Source organism: Rattus norvegicus, chromosome 8 (genome assembly GCF_021556685.1).
Source record: "Rattus norvegicus strain SHRSP/BbbUtx chromosome 8, alternate assembly SHRSP_T2T, whole genome shotgun sequence".
In the NCBI taxonomy this organism is placed as follows: Eukaryota; Metazoa; Chordata; class Mammalia; order Rodentia; family Muridae; genus Rattus; species Rattus norvegicus.
In genome coordinates, this window is record NC_141541.1 from 81,289,382 (window position 1) to 81,313,247 (window position 23,866).

The 23,866-nt window shown below is 44.3% G+C and overlaps 1 protein-coding gene across 3 annotated transcripts in view; it reads left to right on the top strand.

Moving 5' to 3' along the window:
* Prtg (protogenin) overlaps positions 1 to 23,866 on the top strand; it is a 109,638-nt gene that overhangs the window by 18,217 nt on the left and 67,555 nt on the right. For 2 of the 3 annotated variants that reach the window (XM_087562206.1, NM_001037651.2), the window contains 2 exon segments: positions 20,534 to 20,678; positions 22,313 to 22,449. In XM_087562206.1, the coding sequence (XP_087418332.1) occupies positions 20,534 to 20,678; positions 22,313 to 22,449 (282 nt within the window). 3 annotated transcript variants of the gene reach the window in all.

Sequence of the window (23,866 nt, forward strand, 5' to 3'; positions counted from 1 at the left end):
TTAGGGGGGACGAGTTAATGTGACCAGGTTTTAGGAGCCTGGCTGGTCTGGCTGTACCTTCTCCAACTGGGGTAAGTTGAGAAGTGAGTGGTTATCTGAACACTTCATCACAAAGGCTCCCTCTTGACTCTTCTGCATTGGAATTAGTGATTAGCAACAGGGCAAGGGAGGAGCAGCCGCAGTCCTGGCTGAGTCTGCCCCTGCTCTTTTGGCTTAAGGGTTGGCCCTGGTATGTTGGAGCTGGTGTGCCATTTGTTCCTCACTGACCTTCCATGCTCAGGGCTGTTTGGATGGGATCCTCCATCCTCCCTTGGACCCTGGATGTTGTGATCCCAAATCAAAGGCCTTTATCTCCTCCCTAGGGAAGGGGGATTAAGAACTTCCTGCTGCCTTTTCAAACACTGAAGGGCTTGTGTGGGGCCTGGTGTGGGTCTGAGGTCACCTATAAAGGCTTCAGATGCCCTCCGGTGCCCTGTCAACTCAGAATTCTTGCTTTTAGGAACAGGGCCTAGGCAGCTTCCCATTAACAGAATTCCTGAGAGTTTAATGCCTCTGTGTATAAAGTCAGTGAATCAATCAACTTACAGTGGGGATTAGCTCAGGAAAACCCTCTTGTCTTTGAAGGCAAATGCAAAATACCTCGATTAACCTGGAAACTCAGATGGATTTTCTTTAGGATTTACTCATCAAGCAGAAAACAAAGGGCCAGCACTGAGATCCCTAGGTGAAATTTTGTTTCTGTGTGTAGCCTGTCATTGTACCCTTTTCACACCATGTCAATACATTGTAGTCTCTTCTTTCTCTGGACTCCCTACTGTGTACCATTCACTGAGAGTTGCAGTCTAAGTGTTTAGCACTTTTAATTTTTATTTAAGGGCAGGGGCTTGTGTGCATGTGTGTGTGCAGTTGTGCACATATGTGTGTGCTAGTGTGTGTCGTGGAAGCCAGAGATAGAGCTGGAGGTCTTCCTCAGTCACTTTCCACATTATTTTTTGAGACAAGGCCTCTCGCTGAGCCCAGAGCTCCCTAACTCAGCTAGAGTTGCTGACTAGTGAGCCCCAGGGCCTTCCTGTGTCCGTTTCCCTAGCACTGGAGCATCACCATGCCTGGCTTTTACACGTGTGATGGGCATCTGAACTTACGTCATATTTGTGCAGTAAGCACTTTGTTGACTGAGCATCTAACGTCTTCTGTTCTTTTGATTCTTCTGCTTTTGCTGTCTTGAGCAACTCGCTCCATGCTTTCATGAGGATATGGACTCTCTACCGCTGACATGTGGCCATGGGAAATTATGCTTCCCAGTCCTCCAGCCCTCTGACTCAGTACCCAACAAGAACAGTTGGAAACTACTGCTGTAGTCTCCTCCAGAGTGTTGGTACAGTTCCAGATGTCTTTTATGATCTGGTTGTTGTGTTTTATAAAAAAAAAAAAAATGAGAGGCCAGGATATGTTTCAGTCAAGGCGAGGTATAGTGAGGTGGAAGGGGTGCCTCAGAGGACTCATGCTGAGGCATCCCTTCCCCCTGAGGTACCAGCCATAAAATAGATTATCATATGGAAAGTGAAGAGAAGGGAGGAGAGGCCGCCTAGGAACACACGGACTGGGGAGAGGGGAAGGGAGAATGGGGTCAGGGAGAGAAGGGGCAGAGAGTAAGAGAGTAAGAGGGAGAGGAGTAGTAAGCCAGGCATACCTGGCTGTTGCCAGGTAACCGTGGGGTAGAGCCTAGAAGGAATGCTAACACTGGTCCGATTGCTGATCATTTCCTTAATAGAAGACCAGGTCTCATGAAGCCGTATTTTGTGTGAGGCTATTTAAAGTACATGACACCTGAGCTTGGAAACCCAGCTATACAGAGCTGGTCCTGAGTGCCATTTTATCTGTATAAAATCATAATCATTTAGACACCTATCCTGGGACACTAGGCTGTGAGAACTGAACCTGCGTATCATTATTGTAATCTGAACAATCATAGCACATCTATGTGCAGAATATCTAGTTTTTCTATTAATCAGAGAATTTGGTTTTATGGTTTTTTCGGTCTCTGTCTTTCATTGAGTACAAAATCTTTTGTACAGTGTTAATTATAAGCCGTCAAGGAAACAGTCAAGCTGTTTGGCTCTCTCCACTGCTAACAACACATGAAAATCCTACCAGTTGACCTTCCCCTGCACAGGTGACTGTGACCCTCAGTGGCAGATGCAGTAGGAGCTTCGAGTTTCTTTAACGCCAACAAACTACGCACTGTTGGACTTGGATTGTTGAAGGCATCTTGGCCCACAGTTCTCTGCTTTTATGTTTCTGAACACAAGATTGCTTCTCCTTTAGCCACGAAAATCCCAAAAGGAAGGGCTGGAGAGATGACCCGGTTGATAAAGTGTTTGCTGATCAAACCTGAGGGGCTGAGTTTAATTCTCAGGACCTAGGTAGGCACAGAGGCTGCCTGTATTCCAAGCACACAGGAGTGGAGCTGGCCTCTTTTGAGCAGGCTGGCACGCTAGTTGAAAGAGTATGGTCTGGGTTGAGCAGGAGGAAAGCAAAAGAGGGAAATACTTGGTATCAGTCAGCCTTGGGCCTCCACATGTGTGCATATACACACATGTGTGCATATACAAGCACATACACCTTCACATATGCAAATATACATAGACTACACATACATTCACAGATATGATTTTACAAAGGGAGCTGTTATATTATTACATGAATTTGCCATGACGGGTTGTTCAGAAGCCAGTGTCTGTTTAACAGGTCATGTGGCACATATCGCTACATAAATAATGATGCCTATAATGACCTAGGGTTATATATGTCTTTCTCCATATGTATGTATAATTTTTTTCTGGTAGAGTTAAATTGGCTTGCTTCTAGCTATACCTGGCAGCTCATGTCTATGATCCCAGCTAGTCAGGAGGCTAAGGTCAGACATGTATCAAGATCCTGTCTCAGATAAAAGGACGTTGGCATGGCTCAGTGGTCCTAGCTCAGTGACCACTAATACACACAAACTGGTTCTGTCCTTAACAGCGTTAGAGAGAGCAAACATGGCTATTATCTTTCAAGGCCTGATAACTTGTTTGTTACTTTTAAAGACTCTTGTTTTTGATTGGACCCAGAAGCTCCATGCTGCCTGATTTTTATGTCAACTTAAATAAGCTAGGGTCATCTGGGAAGAAGGAATCTTGATCAAGACAATGCCTCCATAGTATTGGCCTGTGAGGTCAGCGTGGGGGACATTTTCTTGGCTGATAATAATTGATGTGGAAAGGCCCTGCCCACTGTGGGTGCTGCCACCCCGGCCTGGTGGTCCTGGGTGCTGTAAGAGAGGCTGAGCAAGTCATGAGAGTCCGGTAAGAGCGCCCTCCATGGCTTCTGCTTCAGTTCCAGCCTCCAGGTTCCTGCCTTGAGTTCCCTTCGGGACTTTCCGCAGTGCCGGAAGTGTAAGCTGAAACAAATGCTTTCCTCCATGGTGTTTTCTCATAGAGATAGACACCATAACTAAGTCAAACTCCCAGTGAGGGCAGCCTGTGTTGTGTCTCTTGGCAGTTTGCTCTTGGTATGTTTCTATGACTCCCTTCCTTAGCCAAAAATTTAACATATTTTGCAGTTTCCTTCTTACTTTTCTTTCTGTGTAGTTTCTGCAGAGCAATGCACTGCTGTAGGACACGCGGAGTAACTATTCCCCTGCTCCCAGGAGCTTTAGGCCTGGGCTTAGTGTAAGAGCTTTGTTTTTGTTTTTCTTTTTTTTTTTTTTTTTTTTTTTTTTGGTTCTTTTTTTCGGAGCTGGGGACCGAACCCAGGGCCTTGCGCTTCTTAGGCAAGCGCTCTACCACTGAGCTAAATCCCCAACCCCTCTTTCTTTTTAAAAAAATAACTTATTTTTATTTTATCTGCATTTTTTTCCTGCATGTTTGTGTGAGGGTCCCTTGAAACTGGAGTTACAGACAATTGTGAGCTGCCACGTGGTACTGGGAATTGAACCCGGGTCCTCTGAAATAGCAGCCAGTGCTCTGCGGTGTACTGGTACTGGCATCATCTTTGGAAAATCTGAACATTCTGCTGCTCTTTTGGTTCACACCTGTGGAGGCACAGTGGTATCTTGTCAGTCCAGGAATCAATCAGTCATTCGATGTCTGTCTGTCTGTCTGTCTGTCTGTCTGTCTGTCTCTGTACTCCCCCACTCCCCCCACCCCCGTCTCTCGTTGGTCGTTGTTTTGCTTTGCTTTGTTAACAAAACCATAGTTGAGAACACTCAAATTGGCATCTACAGTGCATCCTTGAACAGGCTTGGCTCCCCGGGTCTAGAGCAAGACTGCTTCCACAGCAGGCACACTCTGCGCTGGGTTAAGCCAACTTGCTTCATGGAAAAACCTGGTTTGTAGTTCCCACTCGGATCACTTGATCATTCCACTCTTCGCCCAGAACCTCGGTCACTACTCCTGTGGCCACGAGCCTCTCATGGAAAGTATGAGGTTGTCACTCGTCATCCGCTTCAATGAGTTCCTCACAACTGGTAGCTTCGAGGCAGATACTCAGTTTTGTCTTGATGTAGCCTGTCACCTAGCAGGTGAAGAAGAGCCAGACCTGGTAATTAGTCATTACTTTGTGAACTGAATGTCATATGTAGACATTAACAACAACAACAAAAAGGACAGGGTCTTACTATGTAGCACTACCTGACCTGCAACTCACAGAGATCTTCCTGCCTCTGCCTACAGAGCACTGTTACTAATGTAACCATCGTATCTGGCTTGATTTTTTTAAATTTATTATTAAATTTTAAAGTTATATATTGTATATACATTGTAGAGATACATTGTAGAGATATATATTGTAGAACAGATATCTCGTTATGTGGAAGAGAAAAGAAAACCAGGTCTTTTATACTCTGAGGAAACTGTATTGTATAATGTGAGAGGCCGGTACTGTTTACCTGTCATCCAGTCACCCATCAACTATAATCTGTCACCTACCCATCCACACATCTATCAGTCCATCATCCACTCACCCATTCATCAGTATATATATATCATCCAGCCACCCAATCCATGCATCCATGCATCTATGCATCCATGCATGCATGCATCCATCCATTCATCCATCCACTGCCTATTATTTTTCATCTACCCACCCACCCATTTATCATCCATCCGTCATCTATCCACCATCCATCCATATATTCATCCATTCAGCCATCAATCACCCTCCTATCCATTACCTATCTATCTGAACAATACAGAACCACATTGTGGGATCATAAAGTAATTTAATAGAGTGCAGCTCCCAAGTATGTGCTTAAAGTCCTTGAGAAGAACTGTTTCTGAAAGCAAAAAGTGTCCTAACCAGAGATATTTGTGTTGTGAGTTTGAGATTCTTCTCATTTCTCTTTTCCACATGGACGAAGTTGCTAAGTGACACGTTTGGTTACAAAAGCCTCGCTCTTTAATGCTTTCTTGAGTCTCTGTCTGTTACTAATGCACAGTGTAAAACTGTGTGGAATGTTCTTCCTGCACAGTTGAGCTATTAAGCAGAACTAATTCTTTATGGAATGACAACAAGGCCTAAGAAAGGCATCTCTTGGGTCGGGCAATATAAGGCAACCGCTTGGCAAACTGCTAAAGGGCAGTGGTCTGGGAAAGACAAAGCCAGGGGATTTTTTTTTCTCTTCCCCTGGAATTCATAGGAGCCACACAAGTCGAACAGCTTTGAAGCTGGTTCCTGTGGCTGACTGTGCATGATTTTTTTCTGTATGGTTTCCTGCTTGTTTTTGCCAGCGGAGGGGCCAGGGATAATCACTTGATAAATGCGTTAGCATGTGCCGTACACTCTGACCACACACTGGCTGCTGGGAGACAGATAATATGAGAGGGGGGAAATCCCACTTGGGGATGCCTTTCAAAGAGAGATCAGATTTTACTGCCAAACTAACAGGATTCTGTTGGGATTATGGGAGTGCCATATGGAGACTGATTATGTGAGGTGAGTTCTTTAGTGCTTTTGTTGTTGTTGTTGTTCAGGAATAAAGAGTGGTTGGAAAGATGGGATGCAAAGCAAACAGTTATTGCAGCTCTAGAGAAGGAAGCACGGAACTCAATGGTAACGTGACGGCAGCTTAATGATTATTGAAGATGTACCTGTAGTTTTCATTAAAAATGTTTATGTGTGTAGGCATGGTGTGTGTGTGTGTGTGTGTGTGTGTGAGAGAGAGAGAGAGAGAGAGAGAGAGAGAGAGAGAGAGAGAGAGAGAGAAGAGGAACAGAGAGAGAAAGAGAGAAAGAGAAAAAGAGAGAGAAGAGAAGCCCAAGTCTGATGTCATGAGTTTTCTTCTACTGCTGGTCCTCATAATTCATCGAGGCAGGCTCTCTCAATTGAACCTAGAGTTCATGGATTAGGGCTGGGGCGTCTGGCTAGCTTGCTCTGGGGATTTCACCTCTGCCTTCTGAGCACTGGAATTACAGATGTACCACCATGCCCACCTGGCAGTGATGAGGATTCTAGGAATCTGACCTCTCTGGTCTTCAGAATTGATCAGCAAGCACTTTACCTACTCAATCATCACCCCAGTCCACACCTCCCTGTAGTTTTCTTAAAAGATACTCTGTGTGTGTGTGTGTGTGTGTGTGTGTGTGTGTGCAAGCACATGTGTGTATATTCAAAAAGGCCAGAGGACAACGTGGTAGAGCTGGTTCTCCTCTTCCCCCTTCCATGGGTTTCAGGGATGGATGACATCCAGGGTTTCAGTGATTTTATGCATTGAGCTGTCTGTCCCATTGGCCCCTTCCTGTGATTTTTTCACTTACTCTGCCTTGTTTTATTGAGTTCTATGGTGGTTTGTCTTGCCCCCAAATCTTTCCTTCAATTTTAGTTAAGACAAACTTTGTCATGGAGTCAGGTTTCCTGTGTTGATGATCCTGGGTTCTATAAGAAAGGCTGGGCAAGCCAGGGGAAGCAAGCCAGTAAGCAGCAACCTCTGTGGCCTCTGCGTCAGCTCCTGTCTCCAGATTCTTGCTCTGTTTGAGTCCTGTCTTGACTTCCTTTAGCAATGAACAGCAATGTGGAAGTGTAAGTCAAATAAACCCTTTCCTCCCCAACTTGCTTTTGGTCATGGCATTTCATCAAAGCAATAGAGCCCCTAATTAAACAGGAACATAAATGCATTTTTGGCCAGCAGGATAAATTTTGTTTAATATATGCTTTTGAATATGGTATTACAGAGAGAATTTTCATTTGAGCATTTTATGCTCCTCCAGATAACTATTATATATGCATTATGTTTTTTCTTGTATATAATCTAAAAATAGATGATAGATAGATACATATATATATGTATCTATATACAAACTATATATAAAGATATAGGATAGATGGATAAGTGGATAGATTCATTAATCGATAGGTGAGTATGTTTTAAGTAAAAACAGAACTGAAAGAAAATGGATCCTATGCCATGTTTTGTGCATTTGTGTATCTTTTAAATGCTTTTAGTGTCTGTTATAAGGTTATAAAGCAGGAAGCAAAGAATAGCTTCCATGATCTTGGGGATATGAGAAGTATTTCTAGTTCTACATTGGAAATGGGATAATTTCATCAAAGAGGGGAGAGTGCCCTTCAGGACTCAGTTTTTATATCCATCCACCCACCCGCCCACCCATCCATTCATCCATCTTCCCACCTACCCATCCACCCATTCATCCATCCATCCACCCATTCATCCATCCATCCATCCATCCATCCATCCATCCATCCATCCATCCACCTACCCATCCATCCATCCATCCATCCATCCATCCATCCATCCATCCATTCATCCACCCATCCATCCACCGACCCATCCATCCATCCATCCATCCATCCATCCATCCATCCATCCATCCATCCACTGACCCATCCATCCATCCATTAGTGTATTCATGTATACATTTTATGTGTAGGTCAGAGAAGAACTTGAAGTCACTTTTCTTTTACCAGTTGAGTGTCAGAGATCAAACTCAGGTCATTAGTTTTGAATATAAGCACCTTTACCCATGGAATTACCTTGCTGGCCCAGGAGTCAGCTTTTAAAATCTGCTGGGCCAATCATGTGCTGGGTATTGTTAATACACATCTTTAATCTTAGAATTTTGGAGGAAGATGTAAGTGAATCTCTGAGTTCAAGACCAGCCTGGTCTACAGAACAAATTCTAGGCCAACCAGGGCTACATAGTGAGAGACCCTGTCTCAACACAGATAAAAAGAAAATAAAATCTGTATGTTGTTACCTTGCTTACTACATAACTTTTTGTCCTTAAAAATATGAGTCAAGAGGCTGAAGATATGGCTCAGTGGTTAGGAGCCTGGCTGCCCTTCCAGAGGACCCTGGTTAGATTCCCAGTTCCCACATGGCAGCTCATAACTGTCTGTAGTTGCAGTTCCACAGGATCCAACACCTTTACAGCAACATACATTCAAGCAAAACACCAATGCACGTTAAAAATATCTGTATCAAGAAGCCGTAGAGAGGGTGCAGTGGCTAAGAGCGTTGGCTGCTCTTCCAGAGGACCTGGGTTCAGTTTCCAGAACTTACATGGCAGCTAGCAACTGTCTCTAACGCCAGTCCCAGGGGGTCTTCTGGCCTCTATGGTTACTGCAAACGTATCAGATGTATTTCCTGGCAAACACTCATACACATACAAACCATCTCAAAAACCCTAAAGTTCAAACAATTTAAATTCTGTTTCATGAGAAGGAAGAACCTACTTGAAATTTAGTTTCAATGGCGTAAGTAGTGTAAATACATGTTCATATGTAGTGTGTGTGTGTGTGAAAATGTGTGTTTATGTGAGTGTGTGAGTGTGAGTGTGTGAATGTGTATATGTGAGAGTGTATGTGAGTGTGTGTGTGAGAGTGTATGTGTGTGTATGTGAGTGTGTGTGAATGTGATTGTGTATGTGAGAGTGTGTTTGAGAGTGTATGTGTGTATGTGAGTGTGTGTGTGTCTGTGTGTGTGTATGTGAGAGTGTGTGTGTATGTGAGAGTATGTATGTGTGAGAGTGTGTGTGTGTGTATGTGAGAGTGTATGTGTGTGTGAGTGTGTGTGTGTATATGTATGTGTTTATGTGTGTGTGTGTGTGTGTTATAGATTAATGTAGGTGTCTCCCTCCTTCACGCCATCTTTTTTTTTTTTGAGATGGGGTCTCACTGAGATCCCTGAGGTCTCACTGAGATCCCTGATTCGTCGAGGCTGAGTAGCCAGGGATCATGATAGCGGGGATCACGTTTCGCGCCCTACTCCCGACACACTGGGATCACTAGCACAGACCTGCTATCAGCTATGCCAGCTTTGTGTGTGCTGGGAATCTGAATGAACCCTTTGAGATTCCCAGGTTCTCATGCACACATGGCAGGCAGCTCAGCAGCTCACCGGTCCACAAATTCTGACATATGTATAGCACCGTGCAACCATTCTGAGCCAGCCTCAGGACTTCATCACACCAAAGCTTTCTCTCCATCTGCCTGTAATTGCCGCACTCTCCTACCATGACACCAGCAGCCCCACTCTAGGACTGCATGTGACATGACTCTTGGGCTCTTGATTCTTTACCCAGCCTAATACATTGCCATCGGACTGTGCTGTGAGGGAATCAGTAGTTTAACCCTTTTTACTGCTGAGGGGTTGGTCACCCTTTTACTTGAAGGATCTCAAGTTTGCGATGCTCATGAATAGATTTTCTCAGAATTTTCTTGTACAAGTTTTTGTGTCAATGCAAGCTTCCCTTTTTGAGTAAGTATTTAGCAATGGAATGCAGGCTCCTAGGGAAGTGTGGTGTGTGTGTGTGTGTGTGCGTGTGTGTGTGTGTGTGAGAGCAAGTGTGTTTGTGTTCTTGTGTATGTGCATATGTGTGTTCATGTGTGCATGTGTGTGTGTGCATTTGTGTGCATGTATGTGGATGCCAGAGTGTGCAGAGCTAGACATCAGATATCATCTTTGTCAATCTCTACCTAATTTTTTGAGACAGACTCACACTGAACCTAACACTGGCTATTTTGTTTAGACTGGCTGCCCCACAGGCCTCTAGAATCTTCTGCCTTTGCCTCCCACATTAGGGTTACAGGTCTGGGCAGGTAGCCATGCCTGGCCTTTTCATATGGGTGCTGGAGAGTCTTAGCTTAGGTCTAGTACTTGCAAAGCAAGTGCTTCATCTTCTTCAGTGTCCCTGCCCCTACTTTTTTATATACACTGTACATTATTTTATAACTCCTATTCAATTTGTTCTTTGAGGGATATATATTTGTACATGTAAATTTAATTGTACATAAATTTATATATGTATCTGTATATTTATAAATATATAAATATATGTATTTTAAATTTATTTGGTTCCTGTCACCCTCACCCTCTCCTGTCTCCCCTCTACCCTTGTCAACCCTCCCCCAGAAGTCTTCCCACATCTGTGTCATTTTGTTTTGTTCTGTGTCCCACTGAGTTCAATGGGTTTGGAGTTCTCCTTAGAGCCTCCTGGGCTCACAACTGAAGACAGTGGTGCCCCTCCCCCAGAATTTATCAGTCCAGCAGGGAGGGCGGCGCCCAGTGAGCCTCTCAGCTGGTCCCCTGAGAAAGTCCACCTCTCTGTGTCAGTCCAAAGTCCCTTAGACTGCTAACCATGTCACAGCCTCCACCCTTCCTCTCCAGTGTCCCGTCTGCTGTCCCAGCACATTATGTTGTGCGTGAGTTTATGTACAGATCCCCACGTTTCTCTGCCTCTCTGCCTGTGCTAGGACTTATGCATACGGAATCATGGTGCGGAAAGCACTTGCAGTGAAAGGTGCAGTGACTGTAGGTCCTCTCTCCTCACACCCGGTGAGCGTCCATCAGCTGTCGGCGTGAATTGTGAGCTGGCTCCTTCAAGTGGACTTTGGGCGGTGGACAGTTGTGTTTAAAGCACTCCGACTTCTGGGCCCATTGGGATCACTGCCTCTGCCTTGTTCTTAGGCTCTTTGCATATTTAGGAGACAGATGTTGGAACAATGACACTTGTTCTTTTGTGGAGTATGCATTGGAAGCGTGCCAGAAGGTGGGAAGGCAGGGAACATGCCGGTAGAGGCCTCAGAGAGCCCGCCCACCCGCCCGCCTCCGTTCCTAATGTATCGTTTAGAATATGTTGAGGGTTAAAAGTCCCTTTTAATATTCTTTTTTTTTTTTTTTGGTTCTTTTTTTTGGAGCTGGGGACCGAACCTAGGGCCCTTTTAATATTCTTAACATTTAGTTTGTCTGTTGGGAGAATGTGTGAGTGCCCTGGTATACGTGTGGAGGTCAGAAGACAACTTGGGGGAGGGAATAGAGTCTTTCCTACTGTGGGGGTTCAGAAAGCCAATGCAGGCCATTGGGGTCAGTGGCAAGCACTGTTACCCAGAGAGCTGTGTCTCCAGCCTGAGGTTTGCTTTTCGGTTTTGTTTTCTTTCTTTCTTTTTTTTTCTTTTCTTTTTTTTCGGAGCTGGGGACCGAACCCAGAGCCTTGTGCTTGCTAGGCAAGTGCTCTACCACTGAGCTAAATCCCCAACCCCTATTTATTTTTTTTATGGATACAATAACTGTATCTGGAATAGCAATCTCTGTGAACTAAATAATGTATTCCTTGATACCACATTATAACCCCTTAAGAACTGATTTTCTAGAACAAAGTGATTTGCTCAGTCTGTGCACTAAGATGTGTCCAAGCTGTATGTTCTCAGGGAAAAGAGGGAGACTTCCCTGACTTTGAAAGAGGTGGTGCAGTAAATTAATCCAGGAAGCCTGTTAAATGCCTGTTACATGCACTGCTTATTCCTGGCAACAGACAGACAGACAGGAAGACACATTCTCTGGACTAGAAGAGTGTATATATAGTCTTGGTAAGAGACCAGGACCTAAATTAAGAAAGTTAAAGCATTCTTTTAAAAAAAAAAGAAATTAATTACATTGTGTGTGTGTGTATGGCTGTGTCTGTGTATGCGTGTGTCTGTGTGACTGTGTGTCTGTGTGTGTGTGTCTGTGTGTATGTTTGTGTGTGTGTGTGTGGTTATATGCCCTTGAATGTTGGTTTCTGTGGAGACTACAAGCCATTCCTGTAAGATCTCCTGGAGCTGGAGTTACAGGAGTTATGAGCTGTCCTACCTGTGTGCTTGGAACAAAACTCTGCTCCTTTACAAGAACTGCACATGCTCTTAACCACTGAGCCACCTCGCCTTCCCCATCTTGCCCAGTCTTAAAGCTATAATAACTTTGAAACTTATTCCTTGGCTGGTTTATACCTGCTGATCCCTTCATGCTGTGATTAGACAATTCCCAGATATCTCCAACCGACAGGCAGGCTCTGAGTACAAGGGTTTGCTGGAAGTGAGATCTGATGAGGCCCAGTTTTTACTGTTTGGTTAGTGAAGTCTGCACTGTTGATTTGAAACACTGGTGACAAAAATAAACTGAGTTAATAGATATAAAACCCAATAAGAAATCTCTGAAGTTGTGCAGTTAGAGTCAGAGTTAGAAATCTGAGAAGCGCTTGTCTAGCAAGCGCAAGGCCCTGGGTTCGGTCCCCAGCTCTGGGGAAAAAAAAAAAAAAAGAAAAGAAAAAAAAAAGAAGAAATCTGAGAAGCTGCTGACAGATTCCCCAAAGCTACTGATTGGAGGCTTAAAGATGGTGGGGGCTGGAAGCACTGGAAAGTGGCTGCTACCTGTGTTCCCCTCCTATCTGGGATTCCGCTGGGGCTGGGGCGAGTGGAATAGTGGTGATTGGTGTAGTCCTTCCCCACTCTGGACCTGGTGTTCAGTAGTGACTTGCAGTGCTGGACCTGGAGCTCAGTGCTGACTTGCAGTGCTGGACCTGGAGCTCAGTGCTGACTTGCAGTGCTGGACCTGGAGCTCAGTGCTGACCTGCAGTGCTGGGACCTGGAGCTCAGTGCTGACTTGCAGTGCTGGACCTGGAGCTCAGTGCTGACTTGCAGTGCTGGACCTGGAGCTCAGTGCTGACTTGCAGTGCTGGACCTGGAGCTCAGTGCTGACTTGCAGTGCTGGACCTGGAGCTCAGTGCTGACTTGCAGTGCTGGACCTGGAGCTCAGTGCTGACTTGCAGTGCTGGACCTGGAGCTCAGTGCTGACTTGCAGTGCTGGACCTGGAGCTCAGTGCTGACTTGCAGTGCTGGACCTGGAGCTCAGTGCTGACTTGCAGTGCTGGACCTGGAGCTCAGTGCTGACTTGCAGTGCTGGACCTGGAGCTCAGTGCTGACTTGCAGTGCTGGACCTGGAGCTCAGTGCTGACTTGCAGTGCTGGGACCTGGAGCTCAGTGTTGTCCTGTGGTGCTGGGACCTGGAACTCAGTGCTGATCTGCAGTGCTAGAACCTGGAGCTCAGTGCTGGCCTGCAGTGCTAGAACCTGGAGCTCAGTGCTGACCTGTGGTGCTGGGACCTGGAGCTCAGTGCTGGCCTGCAGTGCCAGACCATGCATCAACATCCCAACTGATGTTAGTGTAAGAGCACTTTATATGCACATTTCATCAGCAGCTTTTAAAAGTAACATTTTCTTATTATACTGAGAAGAGCCTATAAAGTTGTTATAAGTTACCAAATGAACTATTTAAAAAATGAATTATTACAAATTAATTATCTACAATTTTTAATTTAAAAAAGCACTATATATTAAGTATTTCATTTATCCTGGCTGCTTTTGCTGCTGATGCTTCCTCCTCCTCCTCCTCCTCTTCCTCTTCCTCTTCCTCTTCCTCTTCCTCTTCTTCTTCCTCCTCCTCCTCCTCCCCCTTCTTCTTCTTCTCCTTCTCCTTCTTCTTCTTCTTCTTCTTCTTCTTCTTCTTCTTCTTCTTCTTCTTCTTCTTCTTCTTCTTCTTCTTCTTCTTCTTCTTCTTCTTCTTCTTCTTCTTCTTCTTCTCCTCCTTCGAGACAAAGTCTCTTTATATTTTTGGCGGGCCTCAAATTCACAAAGAAACCAGCTGCCTCTGCCTATAAGTGCTGAGATTAAAGGATTATGCCACCGTGCCTAGCTTTTAAGGATGCACGAATGTCCTTCTGACTTAATATGCAAGCTAATGTTGGCACATCCACTTAATTGGTTGTACATGATTTCAAAAGTACAATTTACTTACTTATATGTTGCTTTCTGATCCAGTAAAACTTTGGGGACCGGTTTCATCTGAGCAACCTTTACAGCCCTGGCTGTAAATCATAGAAAATGATTAAGTGGGCAGATGAAGAGGAAGTCACAAATCAAATAGGCACTTACATTTATTGTGTTTGCAAGGTTGTTTTTGAGAATGGCGCATGTTTTGGGGGACCTTGTGTCCAGGCTGTTTTATAGAGCTCCAGCCTCTTAACAACACTACTTTAAGGGCTCCTTGTGCAGCTCTTGGCTTGTTTAGCTAGACTGTGAAGGGAGGTCAGGTTTCACGGGGATGCTGTAGGCTTGTAAAGGCCTACCGTTCTCGTTGAAACAAAGTCCACATCAGGAAGCAAGCTGAGATTTGTGTGAGGATATTTAAATTTGTCACGTAAATAAAGAACAGAAAATGAGGACAACAAAAAGGTCCCGCCATCAAGTCTTAGAAGGCTGCAGCACACAGTGAAAGGCTTATTCACTTACTCAGCTTTAAATACCATTAAAAACAAAAAAAAGCAGGGCCTGGGAGATGGCTCACTGAGCCAGCTCAGTGGTAAAAGTGCTTGTCATGCAGGCATGAGGACCAGAATTCATGTCCCCAGAAGCTCAAATCTCTGCTGGGTTAGGGCAGCAACCTGCCTGGAATTCCAGCCTCTGAAGGAGGAATATCCCTACAAGTCGCTAGGGAGAGCCCAGTCCTGAAGCTCTGGGTTTTGGTGGATAGTCCCTGCTTCAGCATCTGAGATGGGAGAGTGAGGACGATTCCAGATGTCTGCCTCTGACCTGCAGGTGCATGCGTATTTATATGTGTCCACACACATGAAAAAGTATGTGCGTACACGTGTGTGCATCATACACAGAAGAAAAAGGAGAAAAAGAATAATCAAAATAGAACCAGGCCAGCCTCAAGCTTGCAATCCTCCCTCCGCAGTCTGGAGTGTGTGTATCCCAAGCCTTGACTAGTTTTTGTAAAGATATACGGCTTATTAAATAAACTTTAAAGTAATTAAATTTGCATACTTTCCTCTGTAAAGATGAGATAATGGCCTCAGTAAATGCCAGTAAACACAAGGTTTTGTTTGTTTAGTTTTGCCATGGGGATGGGGTTTGGAAGCCTCGTGCATCCTGGGTAGGTACCCTACCACTGAGCTGCATCATCAGCTCCGAGCAGGGCTTTAAAGCTATCTCTCTGGTCAGAATCTCAGGGATTTGGCACACAGTGTTGGCCAGTTAGGAAGCCAGTGTGTTTCGGCCTGTTCTGAGCAGTGCTACTCGGAGATGTAGAATCCCCAGTTCTCACCTTCCCTAAAATACTGGAGTAACTCAGGCTTACGAGAGAGTTCAAATACAGTCTTGCTAACCACCAGGCTTTGGATCCCACCTCTTAGCAAGCTGAGTATTAGGATGACACAGCTACAAGAATTAAAGAAACTAGACTATTCCCACCCATAGCACAGAACCTAGCAACAAAACATATGTCACGATCTTGTGTCATAAAAGGTTCAAAACCTGTGTTGTGACATTCTGTTCTTTACCTCTCCCCAGCAGTTTTGACAGTTTGAGCTGCCCGCTTGCACAGCAATTTAGTCAATCCCTCTTTCTGCTCTCAGACAGATTCCTGAACGCAGCCCTTATAGGTTAGCCTTGTCCTTTGCTGGACGATCGCCACCTGGAGTGCACCAGACACCGGATAAATGTTTGTTGAATGAATGGGTAAACTTAGGAAAGATCACTTTAGTCTAAAAGTTTGCTGAAATGGATACGATTTAAAATATTTTCCAGTTAGGAGTCAGTGGATCTAGCCTGTCATTGTGTAATTCAGAGCCGATCCACATGGCTTGACACGGATAGATGAGTCATCCAATCATGTGAACAGTAGGGTTGATGTTAATGTATGATTCATGGAAGTTGGCTCCTTCTCGTTATAATCTTGCAGAATATCTTTAAGAGCAGAGATACTCTGTGTGTGTGTGTGTGTGTGTGTGTGTGTGTGTGTGTGTTCAGTGCCCAGAGATGTTGTTACATATGCCTTTGTACATTTTAAAAGTGACTGCTTAATTAGAGCTTGCTTTTGAAGTAATTGATGCCAAATTGCTTTTCACACCTCCACCAACTAGCCTGTTGACTGTACCCAATCAAGAACGCTTAAACACACACACACACACACACACACACACACACACACACACACTTAGCATTAACAATTTTATCTTTCCTTATGCTGCCCCAACGATATATGCATTTCATCTGTACAGTAATTAAACTCACCAAAACACATTTCCTTTTTGCTTTGAGACAGGGTCTCACTATGTAGCCCTGGCTGGCCTGGAACTCATTATGTAGACCAGGCTAGCCTTGAGCTCACAGAAATCTGCCTGCCTCTGCCTTTCCAGCACTGGGATGAAAGACAGTTATTTATTTTTTTAAGGTGTGCAAGTGTGGGGTGCCTCAGAGGTCTGAGATGTTGGCAGTTAGGAGCCACCTGATATGGATACTGGGAAATGAACTAAGATTCTGTGTGGTGCACTGTGCTTTTAACCACCGAGTCTGATGATGCATTCTGACAGCATTTAAATTGGAGTCGGTTTCTGTGCGTATGTGATCTGTGCGTAGCTTTGGAGAGCAGGTTGAGCTGTGGAAGCCCTTAACACATGAAAGCCAATGTGAGCTAAACACTGCTTCAGGTGTGAGACATACGTGTAAAGAGGCTTATGGAGCATATTTGTAAGGGGATTAGTAGTTACTTTTCTCATTGCTGTGATGAAATGCCTGACAAACACAACTCAAAGAAGAAAGAATTGACTCACAGTCGTGGGCAGTCTATGACGTCAGGAATCGGGGTAGCGGCAGCTGGTCACCCTGCATCTGCAGTCAAGAACCAGAGAGAGGTGCTTGCTGGTACTCACATCCCTTGCTACAGACATCTTCCTGTCCCAGGCTGGGACTGCTGGCACAGACGGCTAGACCCAGCTTTCTGTGTGCTTTCCAGGAATCACCTGAAGCTTGCACAGCAGACATTTGACCATCTGCCTCCCAGCCCCAGTTCCTAGGTCTTCAGTAGGTGAATTGCAGTGCTGGTCTTCAGGTCAATCTAGAATTCATGAATTGTAGGCATGTGTCCTAGAAAGTAACCATCGAAAGGAAAAGCTGGGGTCGGCAAGATGGTTCAGTGGTTAGTAAAGGCGCTTGCTGCCAGGCCTGAGGTCCTGAGTTTGATCTCAGGACCTACATGGTGGAAGGAAAAAACCAGCTCCCACTACTTTCCCTGTAATCATCATGTTCATGCTGTGGCACCTGTGTTCCCCCAACCCCCACCCCAATACAGAATAAATAAAATGAGTTTTTTTCCTCCATCTTCATTAACTTGGGTATTTTTTTTTTCTTTTCTTTTTTTCGGAGCTGGGGACTGAACCCAGGGCCTTGAGCTTGCTAGGCAAGTGCTCTACCACTGAGCTAAATCCCCAACCCAACTTGGGTATTTCTTATTTACATTTTGATTGTTATTCCCTTTCCCAGTTTCCGGGCCAACATCCCCCTAGCCTCTCCCCTTCCCCTTCTATATGGGTGTTCCCCTCCCCATCCTCCCCCCATTACTGCACTCCCCCCAACAATTAGTTGTTCTTTTTTAAAGATTTATTTATTTATTTTGTATACGAGTACACTGTAGCTGTCTTCTGACACACCAGAAGAGGGCATCGGATCCCATTACAGATGGGTGTGAGCTACCATGTGGTTGCTGGGATTTGAACTCAGGACCTCTGGAAGAGCAGTCAGTGCTCTTAACCACTGAGCCATCTCTCCAGCCCTATGAGTTGTTTTTTTAAAGGAAGATATGTATTGGTATTTAGAATCTGATGTTCTTGGACAGTAGTTCTAGACCTTTTAGTGTTACTCTTCATACTTTTCAAACTTTTTGAGGACCCCAAAACTTTAACGTCACTCACGTATCTTTTTGTTTGCTTGTTTGGTTGGTTTGATTTGGTTTGCTTTGGTTTGAGACAGATTTGTAGCTCTGGGCCTGGAAACCACTGTGTAGATAGACTGGCTTTGAACTCACAAAAACTCACCTACTTCTGTCTCCTGGGTGCTGGGATTAAAGGCATGTTGTATCATGCACAACACGTAAATCTATTGCTAATTCCTATTAATAAATAAACTGGCTGATTTAATTATTAGCCCTTAACCTCTGAGCCATCTCTCCAGCCCCATCCTTCATTTTCTTAAATATGAAAACATTGTTCCATTACTTATTAATGTAAATAAAGCATTAATATAATTATTTTCTAAATATAGAAATGCATGAAAGGAATATCATTATTAGTTTTGTTTTCCAAAACTTTTATTTTTATTTCTATGTTTATGTATGTTTGCCCACGTGTTTGTGCTTTGTGTGCATGCAGTACCTAAAAAGACCTGAAGAGGGCATAAGGTCTTCTTAAACTGGAGTTAGAGACAGTTGTGAGCCACTTTGTATGGGTGCTTAGGGCTCGACCCAGGTCATCTGCAAGAGCAGCCAGTGCTCTTAGCACTGAGCCATCTTTCCAGCCTTAGTCTTGTGTTATAGTTGTATAGATCTCTTTACTTTGCTTAGCGAGGCCATGTGTAGTGGGCTTCTGGATTGGCTGGGTCTCTGTAGTACTTCCCTTTCGTAGATCTCCGAAAACTCTATTCACTCCAGAGAAAGAAAACTAAGAAGGTAGATGATGGTCATTTTGAAAATGGTTTTTACGCTGAGGATCTACTGCATGTTGCTTTTCCACAGGAATAAAAGTATTTGTTACTGACACGAATGAAGAATAACTTAACCTCATTCCAGAGTCTTGAAAGTAAATCCATCTGATGATATTTTGACTGCGGTAGCCCTCTGAAGACCAGTAAGCTGTCTACAGAAATATACAGTTGAGCCCAAGGCAGAATTTGGTGGGCTTTTGCCCTTTTGTCCTTTCCAATCTAAGGGAGTCTAACCCCTGCTTCTTCATATTTTCTTTCTAATTTCTGTCTCTATTGATTAACTGTGAAGGCATTTTGAACTGGAGTCTCGGGAAGGGAGTTTGTCCATCCTCAGGGTCCTGTCTTTGTGTTTTGTCTTTGTGTGCTTAGCTGAGGGGAGGGTCACTTCGCTCCTGATGTCTGGATTCCTTCAACATGCAGAACTGTAGACACTGGGGTGGCTCTGAGGAGGCCTGCGTGGTATAGGAAAGAAGAATTGGCTCCAGCAACATTAACACATCAAGATTTATCTCTGCTTTGGAAATGTATGAGCTAAATACAGTCTTTGTGTTTTTCTGCCTCTTGGTCCTCACCCACCCTGTTATCCCGCCTTTCCCCTGAGCATTCAGTATTCTGGTTCTCCATTCCTCTTTAAATGCCACTGGACTTGTGAGACTCTTCTTTTTGATTCATCCTGAGGCATTGCTGGTTTTATCTGAAATATCTAGAACGTTCTCCCTGTTTCTGCACATCCTGTGAACACAGGCCTCTGTTCTTTTCCTCCGTGCTCCTGTTATGTTGCCTCTCTTGCCTCAAATTGCATATTCTCCACTTTAGAATCCAAGGGGGTTTTCTTTTTTTTTTTTTTCTTTTTTTTTTGGTTCTTTTTTTTCGGAGCTGGGGACCGAACCCAGGGCCTTTTTTCTTTTTTAGTATAGAACAGAGTTTATTCAGGGCATGGGGAGGGGAGTTAAAAGGGTAGTAGGGGCAGAGAAAGGCAGAGAGAGAGAGAGGAGTCCGGGCAGGAGCATGTGGAGAGGTGGGAAGGGAATGGGGAGAGAAGGGACAAAGGTGGAAGAAGGTAAGAGCAAGAGAGCAAGAGGACAATGGGGTTTTCAAAAGCCGATCCACACAGATAGTTTTGATCTGGATAGTTTGTCTTTATTATAATTGAAAAAATATTTTAGTTTTAATTGCGTGTGTGTGCATGTTTGTGTGTGTATGTGTGATATGCATGTGTGCTACAGCTAGAGTTACAAGCAATTGTGAGCTGCCGAGTGTGGGTTCCGGGAATTGAACTCAGGTCTTCTGAAGAGCAGTCCTTGCTCTTACCTTCTGAGCCATCTCTCCGCCCTAGTTTGCCTTTGGTTTCCCTTCCTTCTGATGTCCAGTAGAATTGGGTTTGTACTGTTGAGTGTACAGTCACATACTGTTTTGGATAATTATTTTTCTTTCAGTTATTTTTTTTACGTCTTCTCTCTAATAGTTTCCTGGGACTACGTTCAGAGTTTTAAGCTCTAGGAAAAACAGACTCCCAGCCCCAGTTTGTGCCCTTTCCCTTTTTTTCATATTCATTAAATCATCTTTGTACTCCCGGAGTTCGATTGGTACGGGCGGGCGCTCAGACCTGGTACGCTGTGACGCATAATGTTATTTCTGAATGTGCTTCTCTGTGCTTGTTCTAAATTTGTCCAATTGTGTCCTAGCCATCTCTGCGTTCGAGGTCCATCCAGTGTCTACCGAAGTCCCCGAAGGGGGAGTTGCTAGATTTTCATGCAAGATTTCATCAACGCCCCCTGCGGTCATAACATGGGAATTTAATAGGACAGCCCTGCCTATGACCATGGACAGGTAAACGCAGCGTTTCTATGTGGATGTGACACACAAGCATTAAAGACTTCACAGGGGAAACATCAGAGGTGGGAGACATCCTTCTCATTTAGGGTGGCAATAACTGATTCCCTCAGACATTTCTAACTTGGGCAAAGAATCCCATTATGACTGGAGAGATGGATCAGCAACTCAGAGCACTTGCTTCTCTTGTGGAGGGTCTGGGTTCAGTTCCTAGCACCCACATTAACGTTCACAATGACCCATAACTCTAATTTCAAGAGGTTTGGTACTTCTGACCTGCTCCCAGCAGAGCAGACACATGGTATATGAACACGTGCTCAGATACAAGAACACACAGGCTAAACATTAAAACAAAGGTTTGGTTTCTGCCTGCTCTGAAGTATACAAAAGTCATTTGTTTGAATGGTACAACACCAATATGGGGGCCAGGGGACAATTTCGAAGTATTTTATTGAAGGAAAAGAAAAAATTCTAATTCGAGAATATCTGAAATCTTTTTTCGTTTGGTTTTGGTTTTGTTACACAGGTATTTTCTGTGTAGCCCTGGCCATCCTGGAACTTGCTCTATAGACCAGGCTGGCCTGGAGCTCAGAGATTCCTCTGCCTCAGCCTCTCTAGTGCTGAGATCAAGGGTGTATGACACCACTGCCCGGCCGCCTGTCTACCAGTTTTTTATTGAACTCAAACAGTATTTACTAATCTTAAGGTCAAGCAGCCTAGCACAGTGCAGTCCCAAGAGATTCTTTTTTTTCTCTTTTCTTGGAGCTGGGGACCAAACCCAGGGCCTTGCACTTGCTAGGCAAGCTCTCTACCACTGAGCTAAATCCCCAACCCCCCCAAGAGATTCTTATTTGATACTTACATGCTGCTAAATTATTGTATTTGTTTTCCGTGATTAGGCCATTATGTTTCATTAAGGGCAGCAAGCATTGTATAGTCAGTAAAAACACCCGAATTTCCCAACACGTCGTGGTTTTGATTCTGAGTCTGGCTGTCTCAGATAGCGTTCAGTGTGTCCGGCGTGATGTGCGCCGTTGGCGTGTTCAGAGGTGAAGTCACATGCCGCAGCACTGGGCAGCTCACTAGAAGCGGCTCTTTGTATGTTTCATGTTGAATTGGCCTTTATTGTTGCACCTGAAGACACATTTTGCTTTTGCCAGTTTTTTTGTACTCCACACATTCAGGTTGTGATTCTGTTTCAGAGGCTGGGTCGTGGAGAATAAATTGCTCTTAGAAAGGTCTTAAAAAAAAAAAAAAAGGTCAGGATTTCAAGATTAACTCGTACTAAGATCTTAGACACTATCAGCTAAATCAACAGAAGAATGTTAACAGGACCCTCTTTGTAAAATTAGCGTGCTGAATTTTACAGACTGTGTGCTGCGGAGGCCTGTCATGACCTGAATGAAATAGAGCGTTTTTACTACAGTTTTCATGGCTGGGGACTGTACCCAGGCCCTCCTACATGCCAGGCTGGTGCTCGCCGCACCCCAGCAGGGGCTAGTACGTTAGGAAGGTCTTTACAGTATTGTTCCTAGTGTGGTTGAAAAGGTTAACCGTGTTCATTTCTGTCAGCATTTATAGTTGGGAGTTATAAAGAACTACAGGAAGTTCAGTTGAGTCTCTTGTCTCAGCAGGGTGACTGCCCTGCCCTCAGGAGTGCTGCAGATCTATGACGCTGGCCCGGAGGATGCTGGGAAATACCGCTGTGTTGCAGCCACGCATGCTCATAAGCGTAAAAGCATGGAGGCCTCGCTAACCATAGTTCCAGGTACCACATGAAAGTGGTTTTGTTTGTCTAATTCCGTTTTTATGAGAATTTTGATTGTCCCGCCTGCTTTCCTCCTGTCTGTAATAGCTCTCTGTCCATTGGAATTTGGATGACATTTAAATTTTGTAATAGCTTTGGTTTGGTTTTGATGTTTTCAGACAGAGACTTAACTCTGTACCTCATCCTAGCCTTGAACTTGTATCCCTTTCTCTTCTGCCTTGCGCAGGGCTGGATTACTGCCCTGCTTGGACTGTGATCTATTTGACCATCGAGTGATTGCTTTATACATTTTTGACTTATTAAAAAAGGTTATTTGTTATATATGAGTACACTGCCGTCGTCTTCAGACTCACCAGAAGAGGGCATCGGATCCCATTACAGATGGTTGTGAGCCACCATGTGGTTGCGGGGAATTGAACTCAGGACCTCTGGAAGAGCAGTCAGTGCTCTTAACCACTAAGCCACCTCTCCGGCCCTTCACTTTTGTTTTTATTTTTTTATTTTTTTTAAAGATTTATTTATTGTATATGAGTACACTGTAGCTGTCTTCAGACACACCAGAAGAGGGCATCGAATCTCATTACAGATGGTTGTGAGCCACCATGTGGTTGCTGGGATTTGAACTCAGGACCTCAGGAAGAGCAGTCGGTGCTCTTAACCGCTGAGCCATCTCTCCAGCCCCACTTTTGTTTTTAAAAGCACAAAATACAGAAAGGGACAGGAAGAGAACGTCCACTGCCAATAGATCTGTTGGTTTCTGATCCGATACTCCTCCAAATAAGAATTAACTCCTAATAGATATATATTTGGAGGTGTTGTGACAGATTATTCATGAGGAGTAATAATGCATCTCAAAGTGTTTGACAGATCACAAAAGCTGGGATCTGGAGCACACTGCACAGCCTGCAGGCAGCTTGAGAGGTTGGATAGTGACTTTTCTAAGTGACTCATTGGTCATGTCTCTCCTGGGGAGCTCACCGATCCCTGTTTTTTTCCAGGTGACTGTGCTTATCTAAGAGTCTCTTGTAGGTTGGCTTCTCTGAGAGTGAGCCTCAGCAGTCCTTACTGTTTATACTCTTGGAGTAGGAGGGGTAGAGTGAATCTGATCAATTTCAGGGACTTCCTAAGCTATTTTTGAGTTCTCTCCTTTTGTTGGTAATGAGCTTCCCTGAACGATGGAATGTTTCAGTCTCTGAGGAAATTACTGTACAACAGCAGGGATAATAAAAAAATATTCTAGAATTGATTGTAATAGTTACATAACTGAAAATTCTAAAAACCATTGCTTTAAATACATCCTGTGGGTGAATTGTATATGATATGAGTTAGACCTCAATAAACTTTAAAAAAAAACAAAACAAAACAGTTCTTATTTCAAAAAAAGAAGGAAAGAGGCTGGAGAGATGGCTCAGCGGTT